At 37.0% G+C, this 12,889-nt stretch overlaps 1 protein-coding gene across 2 annotated transcripts in view; it reads right to left on the bottom strand.

The window, feature by feature from the left end:
- Positions 1–12,889, bottom strand: part of LOC106883686 (5-demethoxyubiquinone hydroxylase, mitochondrial) — a 27,131-nt gene that overhangs the window by 9,667 nt on the left and 4,575 nt on the right. The window contains exons 1-2 of one of the 2 annotated variants that reach the window (XM_014934790.2): positions 5,090–5,238; positions 1,895–2,146 (exon numbers count right to left, since the gene is read on the bottom strand). In XM_014934790.2, the coding sequence (XP_014790276.1) occupies positions 1,895–2,098 (204 nt within the window). In that variant the 5' untranslated portion in view covers positions 2,099–2,146; positions 5,090–5,238. Of the gene's footprint in view, positions 1–1,894; positions 2,147–5,089; positions 5,239–12,889 lie in introns of those variants that run through there. The other variant, XM_014934791.2, reaches the window with a different exon arrangement.

The following is a 12,889-nucleotide window of genomic DNA, read 5'->3' as shown; positions in this document are numbered from 1 at the left end:
CCCATTTTTTGCCTGTGGACCCCTTTGATTCCTGTTTTACTCAGATGTACCCTCCAAGCCATTCAATGCTTAAAAAATCCTATTACATTTCTATAATTAAATATTATAATATTCTTAGGAATTGTATAAAAAGCATAGTTAAAATATTTTGTGTATTGTAGAAATATAACCAATTGATTGCAGATAAATTTAACATCAATGAGGACCCATTTGATTCCTGCTTTACTCAGATGTACCCTCCAAGCCATTCAATGCTTAAAAAATCCTATTACATTTCTATAATTAAATATTATAATATTATTAGGAATTGTATAAAAAGCATAGTTAAAATATTTTGTGTATTGTAGAAATATAACCAATTGATTGCAGATAAATTTAACAACAAAATCTTACATGGATCCCAGTTGAGAACAACTGGTGTAGAGTAACACTACTGAGATAAACATCTGATCCAGGACTTAACCATCTGTGCTGACTGACTTGCTGTAACCATGATTTTGTGTGACTAGATACCAAATTATATTTTTAAGTAGAGGTATAAAACTGAAGAACTTAGTCTGTTAACTGTTGAAGGGTGAAAGGGAAAATATGCAATGCTGATATTTATTTTATCATATTTGTTACAAACACTATTACTAATTCGATACAAGGAAGGCTGCCACTGATGATCTGCAGAACTGATGAAATCACATGATGCAGCAGTATCATCCACCAGTGCAGATGATTGTTAGTTGATCATCTGCACATGTGCTTAATTAGCACATGTAGTCAACATGAGATAGTACCTCCAGACACTAACAGCAGTTTAAAGCAATCTAAACAACACAACCAACTTAAGTTGGATGTGCTTATTATGATTTTATTTTTATTTATGTTACACAAAGCATTCTGTATTATATCTTTCACAGATATGCATGCATGCACACACATATACATGACATATGACTGGCTTCCGTGCAATTTCCATCTAAAAAATTTCACTCAAAAGGTATTAGTGAATCTGAGGCCATGGTCATCATCATCACTATCTGGTCAAGCTTGCTTGGACAGTTTTAACCCGTACACATCCTCCATCTCAGTCCTGCATTAGTTGAGGGAGGTCTTCGGGAAGGCATCCAGTGTCTCTTGGTAAGTATTTTGCCTGGCATGCTAATGATTCTGCCAGCTCACCACCTTAATAATAACAATAATCCTTTCTACTAAAGGTACAAGGCCTGAAATTTCGGGGGAGGGGGACTAGTTGACTACATCAACCCCAGTGTTTTACCGGTACTTAATTTATCAACTCTGAAAGGATGAAAGACAAGCTTGACCTTGGTGGAATTTGAACTCAGAACATTAAGATGGATGAAATGCCAGTGAGTAGTCTGCCCAGCGTGCTAACAGTTCTCCAACTCACTGCCTTCATAATAACAATAATAACAATCATAATAACAAGCAATAATAATAAAAGGTGTTTGAGAAGAAGGAACAGGTTTGCTACATAACTGAAGTGGTCTGCCCATTTGATACAAGAATAAGAGAAAAAGAAATCAACAAGGTAGAGATATATACCAGGAACTGAAGAGAGAGATAAGATTGTGGGGTTGCCGAGAGAGTGAAGTTGCACCAGTTATCATTGGAGCCTTAGGGATAATGAGGAAGAGGCTTAAGGAGTAAACAGAAAAGAATGGTTTGCAGAAGCACATGCAGCTGGCCTGCTTGTTAGGAATGGTGAAGATCATTTGAGAGTTCTTGGATGGCTGAGGTCACAGATGGTGACTTGTTATCCATGAGTAAACCCACCTAAATTCCATCGTAAGGGTGAGACACAAAAAGTTTTGAAATAAACAATAATAATAATAATAATAATAGACAAATATAACAAAGTAAACATTAAACTTTGGTGATTTACCTTAATGAGGGAGCCAACTGAGGTTTTCTTAAGGACAGCGTATTGTCCTGCATAGATTCTGTCGGCTCCAAGTTCACCAGCATGATCCACACGGATTATTCGATCCACCAAGTTTTTCTGACATGAAGACATTAACCGCAGATGGGCTCCAATCAGTTGCAGATTCTGAGCTGAAGCCAGTCTGTTAGAGAACACTCGGTACATGGTGAAGTTTTAAGTAAGATGTTGTCTTCACATATATGTAAAATCTACCTGAAACAAAGAAATGACAATGAAACTACAATGACAATGAACTTCCTATTACCACCATGGCCACCACTTCTACAGAGGACAGCATCTTCTGTGCTCCCTATATCTTGATGGTTCATCCACATTACTCTGTAAGGAGCATAGGGCCAGTTTCCCAGGTGTATATATTCCTCCTTGGACAGGATACCAGTCCATCACAGAATTACTCATTTTTACCAGTTAAGTGGTCAGGAGAACATGAAATGAAGTGTTTTGTTCAAGAACATAGCACATCACATAATCCAGGAATTGAAACCATAATCTTACTATCATTAGTCCAACACCTTAACCACTAACCCATGCATCTTCACATATATTTGCATGTCTACGTTTGTGCGAGTGTATAGAAAAGAGTCTGTGTAGATGTATGTTGGGTTTGAATGTTCGTGTTTTTGTTGAAAATGTAACCTTTGCTTAAAGCAGAAAGACTGTTGCCCCATCAACAAGAGGAAGCTAGGAGCCTTTAGAAACCTTTCTCTCACCCCTGCAGAGTGATGACATTTGGATGTTATCATCATCCTTACTGCCACCGCCACCACCAATGCCACCACCACTGCCACTGCCACTGCCACCGCCACCACCGGCAGGAGTGAACCACTGTTGGCTGAGTCATCAAGGTTCTGAGCTATGATTTTAAAAGTTTATGATTTCTGTCCCATTGCTACTACTATACTGTGTTCCAGTCCAAGCCTATCCAATTATTAATTACACAGTCCTCATAGTCACCAATAGGTGCAATAGCCCCACCTCAACCCCTCTCCTGCAGACAGTGGACACAAGACTATATAGCCAATGTATTCTTTTATAGGGTGCGATTTGAAGAAAATGTGACTGCTACTTCTGACAGGTCAGGCAACCATGTAGAGCAGGGGTTTTCAACCGTCTTTTATTTATAGACCCCTTTGATTATTACTTTATTCTGGTGGACCCATAACCATTCAATGTCTAAAAACTAGTTGTATACATCATCATCATCATTATTGTCGTTTAACGTCCGCTTTCCATGCTAGCATGGGTTGGACGATTTGACTTGAGGACTGGTGGACCAGGAGGCGACACCAGGCTTCAATCTGATTTGGCAGAGTTTCTACAGCTGGATGCCCTTCCTAACGCCAACCACTCCGAGAGTGTAGTGGGTGCTTTTACGTGCCACTGGCACTCCCTTGTGTAGATTGAACAATGTAAAATGTTAGAGAAAGAAACCTTGTCATATCTTGCAATACATACTAATATATACATTTAAAGCAAAATTTTTTAGGGAGCCTTAAAATACCATTGCAGATCCCAGTTTACTATTTTGTTGCTTGGATCCCTAAAAATGTTATAAGGACCCTCAGGTTCTATATGGATCTCTATTGAGAATCACAACTCGCGAAGTAAATACAACAATGTCACTCGGCACACTGCCTCATGAAGGTCACTAACTCTCACTGCGTACGCAACCGTGTGCTGCCATCTGTTGGCGCGCTACAGAACTAGTCTGGGAACTTTTTGATACCATCTCGTACATGGGACAAATACTGGTAAATTTTCAGATTAACACCCGCATGATTTTCACTAGGGTTTTAGGGTTAGGGAATTCCGTCCCTAATCCTAACCTTAACACCCTAGTGAAAATCGTGCGGGTGTTAATCTGAAAAGTTACCCAAATACTACCCCTAAAGCTATACTGTTAATCCGGATTGTACATGTTGAAAATAACCTGACATAATATAAAAATGCTGTTGAAAATATTTTTAAAAATCGACTCAAAAGGGAGAGCCACTACGTGGTTTATTGACCTGTCAGAAATAGCAGGCAAATATCACTCAATTCACGCCCTACTATATTAAGAAGTGTTTATTAGACGATGTACTTTGCGCCACGTCTTCGTCCTCGGAGAATCGAATCCGCGACAATCCATTGTTTAAAATACTTCACATATAAAGCCAAAGTTACAAAAAAAGAAATTAATGGGTACTACTAAAGCAGCGCGGACCCGAACGCGCTAGCTAGTCGTGAGTGGTCGATCCTAACCCTAACCCTAAACAAGTATTCATTTGCACACGCGGGTTAGGGATAGGGTTAGGATCGGCCACTCAAGACTAGCTTGCGCGGACGCGCGACTGCGCGTTCGGGTCCGCGCAGCTTTAGTAGTACCAATTAATGTCAGAGTACCTAAAAATCTGAAAATAAAAAAATGTTACATAAGTAGCGTTGCAGAAACCGTTATATAAGACGTGCTGGTTAAAAAGTTATGAGACATGTTGCTGAAGTTTCTATTTTAATTCCTGTTATAATTGCTTCACTTTCATAACCAATAGTCTTACAAAATGCATGAATGTCCCAGAATCCCATTTAGCATTTTCTCTATGACTTGAAAAAAAAAAAAATCAAGTATTGCTATATTTAACCTTCCATCTATGACTTACAAGTTAAAAATAAATGGCTTATAATGCAAGTTTTCTAGGTTTACAGAGGACAGGAACGATACACTATGAGGTCATTTTGAAGGGTTTCACCGGTGGAAATTAGATGAAATGACTTCAACCGGGGATCGAAACCTGGGCGAGAGTAATGAATGCACACCCGGATTAGGGTTTTTGTTACGCCGAAAACGGGTAGTGTGCGTATTCTTTACCTCCGCTGAAACCTGTTCGTAATTTTCTTCCCGAAAGTTCATCTATCCTCTATGGCAATCACCTCCAACACAATATATTCTTAGAGACAAGACTACACATTGATGAAGGAGAACGTGTGATGTTCATGCTTTTCATTTGCATAGGTTCAAACAGATCGCAGATTTATTTCTATGATAATCCATGCGTAAGAAAGATTTTTCGTTCTTATATAGTACAAAACGATTGAAGAATAGCTGTCAACCAGTTAATAAACATGCATCAACCTAGAGACAATAGAAATAAATACCTTTTTCTGTTTACAATTTCGTCAAACACTAAACGTCTGCCATGTCGGTTTGTAAACCAGCCTTGGATTCGTACAATTCACAAAATCATTTAATATCTTTTCGAAAATTCTCGTTCGTAAAAAGAATTTAAAATATTTTATTTTGTAAATATTTATTATTAAATAATAAATACTTATTAAATTGTTAATTTATAAAAATAGGGTACGTTTGCAATTTTTCAATTTATAAAATCTACGGCTTAAGATAATGGTTTCAAATATGTAACCATAACTCTCGTCTGCTAAATCACGTAGACGTTTGTATCAAGTCCTGGCTGTGCGTATTCTTTACCTCCGCCCAAGTCCCTTCCTTAGAATGGAAATGATCACTTATAAGGCAACAACCGAGATCTGATTTCAGTTCCCGGTTTCTTGCTATTGTATTTTGTTTACACTGTAAATAATAGTCCAGGGGAAAGTCATGACCGTCAAGCAATCTCAACATCCTACATTATAGTGAGTTCCTTTATTAATGAGGCGACGATTGAATTGTTGAAAAAAAGTGACATGAAAGTTATATGGTACCGGACAAAATATCCGGGAGGCTTGGGACGGAAGTATTCCGGATTTCTGGGTTTTCCAGTTTTCCGGAGACAATCTAAATACAATCTTAAAATATAAAATAAATTATGAAAAATAAAGAGCTAAACTGTATTTCACAGAGTCAAATTAATATACTTCTGAAGCAGTGTCTGGTTGGCATTTATTAATTCACTTGAATTTTTTTTAATGTATCAAACTGTACTACGTATACAGTATAATGTTTATAGGATGACAGGCTTACTTACACAAGTGTACCCCCCCCCCCCCCACTGACTTTGTTTCGTCATAACTTCCAGAAAAATGGATATTTTAAATGAAATTTTCTACAAATACACTTCAGATAGTGTAGATTACGATTATATCGAAATTCATGGGGAACAAATTTTCCGAGAGTGGAGTGATGAGTTTTGGAAAATTCGCACGACTTGACTTTGTTTCCTCATATCTTTCAGAAAAATAGGTATTCTTAGGTGAAATTTACAACAAATACCTTTCAGAGTGTGTAGATTACGATAATATAGTTATTTAATATAAAAAAGAAAATTAGTTGATTCGTACACATGCATGCTGACACACATCACAATTTTTTTTTCCACTGTAATTTTCGGAAACTTCTCACCCTACCTAAGGAAAAGTTTGTTTTTTTCACTATAAATTTCGATTTAATCGGGATCTACACTCTCTGAAGTGTATTTGTGGAAAATTTCATTAAAAAAAATATACATTTTTCTGGAAGTTATGAGGGGGAAAAAATCGATGGTAGGGGGCACACTTGTGTAGGTATGCTAGATGAAAATTAAAGGAAATTACAGGGTAAATTTTAATACCAACTCCTCACAATGTGTACCCATTGTACCCAGCTGTGAATCGCTAATATGTGTGTATTAAGTTTTAACTGCTTTGGGATCGCCCTCAGAATTTTTTTGTTTACTAGAATTAATCATTACGCTAATTTCTGGGTTTGCTACAGAATGTCATCGCCTACTTTTGTATGTGAGTGTTTTTAAACACTCAAGAAGTCTTAATAACGGAGTAAAACTGATTAAAGCAAGGCGAAATTTCGGTGTTTGTCTTGGGTTGGTATGCCTCAACTTTTCTGATTACAAAAAATGTTATATCAGGGGGTGGGGGTGTTATCCATTTCCAATGCAGGCCATTTCATTATTTTGAACAGATTTAAGTCGATGTCTCAAAACAAAACCATAGGTTTCAGTTCTAGGAAAGAATAATGGGAAAAGGTGTATAATGTAGGATACGGGAAACCAGATACACGGTAAAGTTGATGGGCAGTAAGCCTAAGTAGAGACAGTTAATTCAAAGAAGCGGTAGCTGTAATAGCGCGAGAAGACAAACTTAGAGAAAACAGCACTTTTGAGGATAAGTAGCGTGATGGTTTCCCAATCAACTGAGTAACTTGTCGTTTAGAATGTTTGATTATGAAGCAGTACCTTCCCAGATATGTGAGAATGATGAGTACTTCAATATAGGTCGGGTATGTTCACGCCAAAAAGATATTCCTAAGCTCCGGGTAGTTCTCAAACTCGATTTTTAAAAATGTCTTTAATTCAATCTTTAACTTAGTAAAAGATTGGGATCCAGAGTTCTACCACTTTGCGTGGCAGATTTATCAGGGTCCTCATATCTAGAAGTATGCACTTAATTTGGGCTAGTAATGAACATCATAAAATTATAAGCATGTTATAGAGGTCACACACTTTTTTGATGCTCCTCTGTTATGTAAGACTCTTAGAAAACTTAAAAGAAATTTATTAAGATAAATACAGAAGTTTTACAAAGAGAATTTACTCTATATATTATAAACAGTTCTGTGTTTGTATAGAGGAAACCTTATTCAACATGGCCACCGCACTCTTCTGTGGATCCTTGTGTGAACTGACGAGACTTGTCTGAGACTTTGATATTCCTTAAATAACAAAACTTAATGTAACTACCACCACCTGCTAATCTCTAACGAACTCTGCTTACAGAAGTAGGTCTATGTCAATTAATGTTACTGTTAGCCGTAAAATATTAAGATGAAGTGAAATGTTTCATATATAACATATAATCATGTACATCTTTTAGAACGTCGTCATTTTATAAGATTTTGCTGACAAATTTTAAAATTAGCATAAACATTTATTTACATGAAAGAAAATTACCGAAGAACTTTCATCTAATTCTTCGAAATCATTCTGTTAAAACTGTACTGAAACCATTTGTGGTAATTTTTTTTCTTTTATCACAGTAACTGGTTGCACACCGCAAGGTTTACCAGAACCTACTGAAGCAAGCCAACACGCTCGCAGCGTTACCAAAGGCTATGGCGAGGCTAAGGCGTTGAGAAAGTCAAGTGCCCTCGGAAAATAACTGTATATTCATTTAATTTAAGAGTCCGTGTGAATCTGGAAAATCATGATAGGTCAAAAATGTTACCTAATGCCTCTTATATAAAAGAACAAATTGAAACGAAGAACAGCTAAATGTTAAACCTTTTTGTAGTCTACGAATTAAACGATATTATTTACTTGTTGGTAGATCTGAGAATTATACTTCCAACCACGGTAATCTTAGGGAGATTTCAAAATGTCGTCTCTCAAATTGATAGTTTTGCATTGGAATAAATACTGCAATAAAATTTCCGGATAGTCTCTACAAGATCATAAAAGGGAATTCTACACGACTAATTTGGATATAAGAGGTGCCATGGTAGCGCACTCGCGACATTCACTTACACACAGGTGCAAGAGAGGCATAATACAACCCCAACCGGGAAAAACAACACCATCAATCAAGTTCGTGATGGAAGAAGAAAAATCATTGATCACAGCAAGAACAAGTAGTTTAACACAAGAGACTTAACCATAGGGTGTGAAAGTGAACCTGAGGGAAGGTTGCAATTTCCCCAGGTCGTTTTGACGAATCAAACACCGAATGTCGTTTTGTGGCCTGAGAAGGCAAAAAAAAAAAAAAAAAAAAAAGAATAGTGATCGAGCTTAGAGTCAAACGGGAAGAAAAATGCCTTTGAACAGAAGGGCGCCAAGTACCAGAAACTTTATCATGGAGAATGGATGACCGGCATGGCCATTTCTAGTCTAAATTGACTGTGCAGGATTCCCTGCCCAGTCAGTATAGAGAATACTTACAACCAATGGAATAGCAGGAAGAAAGAGCAAGACAGCTGTATGCAGAATGAAGGTTGGTTATGCCTTGTATGGAAATAAAATTAGACTGTGATTCTAAACTGGATATCTGAGTCAGGTGGTTCGAATCGAGGTACAAAACTGCTACAAGATGTAATGAAGCTCATAATCTAAATCTTTGTGTTCGAAAGCAACAGAATCTGTTTATTAATATTGGTTTCAAATTTTGGCACAAAGCCAGCAATTCCAGGGGAGGGTTAAGTTGATTATATCAACCCCAAAGAGATAAAAGAAAAAAATCGATCTCGGTGGTATCTGGACCCAGCACGTAAAGACAGGCCAAACGCCGCTAAGAAATTTCCCCGGCATACTAACGATTCTGCTAGCTCACCGCCTTAATTTGTTCATTAATATTGTTCAGTATTATGGGGGTGAGCCAGCAGAATCGTTACCATGTCGGGCAAAATGCTTAGCAGTATTTCGTCTGTTTTCATGTTCTGAGTACAAATTCCGCCGCGGTCGACTTTCCCTTTCAACCTTTCGGGTCGATAAAATAAATACCAGATGAGCACTGGGAGTCGATGAAATCGACTTACACCCTCCTCCTAAATCGCTGGCCTTGTACCAAAATTAACATCAATATTGTCCAGTATTCATATATTGCTAATACTGGTTGAGATAATGGAAGATTAAAGTTTGATAGCTTATCTACTGCTTCATTTCGATATATTTTTAGAGAAAAGTCTGTATAAGCAATAAACATTACTTTAGGAATGGAGGTTAGTTTCGGGTTATTCTAAACTAGTTTAAATTTTTCTGAGGGGGAGAGGTATTCATTTACATTTGATAACACTTGTTAAAAACGTCAAAGGAACAAACGCTTATATTCCAAATATACGCTATAACAATGTTAAGCAAAATGGGAACTAAATGAAAATTAAAAATTGGGAACAGTCATAATGGGAATGTAAATATCTGACTTGGTTTTATTTATTGAAACGACTAAAATGCTTCAAGATAGACGAGGGATCTTTTTTAAAACGGGGGCCACATTTTTCATTAACGAAACACTTTGAAACTTGGAACACTGGTAGAATGTGTCATATAAAACATCTTTTTCTCTTAGTCTTCTTAAAAAAAAAAAAGAAATCCATAAGTTATTCCATGTTAAAGTTGTCGTATTTCTGTAATTTCAACCAATCACTGACGTCCATTCAGCCGATATACATTAAATGCCGACTACATAAACAAACGATTCTGAAACAATTAACCCTAACCCTAACCCTAGGGTTAGGGTTAAAGCAAATTTAAAATGAAAAAAGCAAATAAAACGAAGGTATGGAGATTAAATACGCTTTACACCGCTTAATCAGTCAAAGGAGTAAATGTAAACAACTGAATACTTGTCAGTGATTGGTTGAAATTATCGAAATAAGACAATTTTTTACATGAAATAAATTCGAATACAAAAATATTTTTCTGTTCTATAACACAAAATAGATAAGTATACGAAGTTTGAAAGTCTTTCCGTACCAAAAACACTACGTAAAACATTAATGAAAAATGTGGCCCCCGTTTTAAAATAGATCCTAGACGAGTCATATACCCGACTGAACTCCCTTATTCTCTCCTACCACCACCAATAATTTAACGCAATTTGTGCGAGTACTAATTTAAAAAAATATATATCTAAATGTGACTCTTATTTCTCTTATCGTATAATGTCACTTTGTGTAATTAACCACCTAATTAGTTTAGTTATTTCAGTCAGTGTATAAAACATGATTTTATTGTGATTTTTGCATTATTGATTCATTTACAGGAGAGATGAGCAAATAAAGGAGATTAATTTAACTCGGGAGACTGCTGGTACTTGCATAATTAATTCTAGAGTAATGAAAATAAAGTAATTAAATCTATGCAATAAATTTGAAGCTTTTATTTATCTATCTATTATTTCAATATTTCGGGGTGCCGAGCTGGCAGAATCTTTAGCACATCGGACAAAATGCTAAGCAGCATTTTTTTCGGCTTTACGTTCTGAGTCAAATGCTGCCGAGGTCGACTTGCTTCAACATTTTCCGAAGTTGATATAATCGACTCACCCGCCCACCTCTAAAATTGCTGGCCACGTGCCAAAATTTGAAAAAATAATTTCAATATTTCTTTTAAAAGAATTGTTATTGCAATATTTAGCTACCACTCTTCCGAGTTCAAATTCCGCCGAGGTCGACTTTGCCTTTCATCATTTCGGGGTCGATAAATTAAGTACCAGTTGCGTACTGGTGGTCGATCTAATCGATTGGCCCCTCCTCAAAAATTTCGGGCCTTGTGCCTAGAGTAGAAAAGAATATTTAGCTACCAGCCTGTACGTTCTTAGTTCGAATCTCGTCGAGTTAAACTTTTCCGTTCACCTTCCGAATCGATAAAATAATGTCCTAGTGAATTAATTTAACCAATCCTGAATGCTGCAGTAAATGGGAGAGTCACTGTTTTCGTAACGAACGGAACAAAACCCTGAAGTATCAGGACCTGACAATGAACTATCTCTTCCAACCTGTGGCGTTTGAGACGTTGAGGGTGGGGGGCTGAGCCACTAACTGCGAAGTTCTTATCGTTGGCCGTTCGCGAAATTTTTTCCCACAAGAGTTCCGGACCCCAGTTATAAACTCATTTGTTTGTAGCCAATCAGAGCTCAACTATCAAACTAATTTATGAGCGCATAACAAGTGATGGGCGATAAGTTACGGTCACTTGGATAAGGAATGACCATGCTTCTTTTCTCTTTTAAGAATGCTTGTTGTTCTTGTTCTTGTTTCAACTATGGCTGCCTCAGCATACTTATTTGTGTTGTTGTTTACTTTGTAAAGCAGTAAGAGGAGAGGGTTGCTAACACCTCACCCCCTACCCACATTTTTCCCATCCCCATTTTTACCATATGGGGCCCTTACAAAATCCGATAATAGGTAGAGATGCAAATCTATCTAATTATTTGTCTCCTAACTTAGCGATCGGTCGACTTAAAACACCGTTCTTCGTCTTGAGTTTACATGGTAGAGTGTGTTTGTTAACTTAACATCAAGGTCAAGGTGAACTCTGATCGGCTGTATGCAAATGAGTTCATTACTGGGGTCCAGAACGCTCGTGGGGAAAAAAATTTCACTGGCCGCTCGCATCACCGAGGTGTCAGGTGATGCCAGTGAGGGCGCTTGGCTTTTCCAACGGTTTAGTCTCGCCATCGCCCGTAGTAATGCGAGCATGCTGGCTTGCTTCAGTTGAACTTTGTGGTGTGCGACCAATTGAAACACTTGATGCCGCATTGTTTTTGTTTTTCTCTCCTCCCCCCTTTTCTTTCTTTTGTATAAACTTATATCATGGAAAAATCATGACTATTGTTCAGGATTTGTATTTTAGTTAAATTTCACTCTCACTATAAAATCTGACCTTGTGCCAATATTTGAGATCACTGTAGAACAAGAGGTCAGCCCTTTTTATAACGAAACCGCGATTTGGTTTCCATTTTGTCTTAAAGACGATTCACATTAATACCGCCCAGAAAACTACGAAAGTTACATCATTTTCTCCTTTTCTTCTGCTATAATATAGTGAACCTTGTCAAAGAAATCTTATTCCATTTTGACATCATGTCAAAACAGTGTAGTATGGAGGTCGTTATTTGACATTAAGGATTATAACTTCTCCGCAAACGTGTGACTTTGTGCTCGTGCTTGAAATAATTTTCAGCATTGAAACGGCAGAATCGACATTGCATTGTACCAAATACTTAATATTTAATTGCCTCCCTTCATTAAAAAAAAAAAAAACGCCGCACTAATCTTGACCTTTTTGTCTATTTTGCCGTTATCATTAACAGTTTTTTTAAAAATCGAAATATTCAAAATTTCACAAGAAGTAAAGTATTAGTTTCGTCCTTTTATGTTCGGATTTCAAATGCTGCCGTGGTCAACTTTGCCTTCCAAAACTGATACAATAATTAGTCAACTTAATCGACTTACAATTCTCTCTGAAAAAAAGTTGTGGGTTTTGTGCTCAAAGATCTCAGCAAAGTAATAAT

Source organism: Octopus bimaculoides, chromosome 17 (genome assembly GCF_001194135.2).
Source record: "Octopus bimaculoides isolate UCB-OBI-ISO-001 chromosome 17, ASM119413v2, whole genome shotgun sequence".
NCBI lineage: Eukaryota > Metazoa > Mollusca > Cephalopoda > Octopoda > Octopodidae > Octopus > Octopus bimaculoides.
The sequence above is the reverse complement of the archived record's forward strand: the minus strand, read 5'-3'. Positions and strand labels throughout refer to the sequence as shown.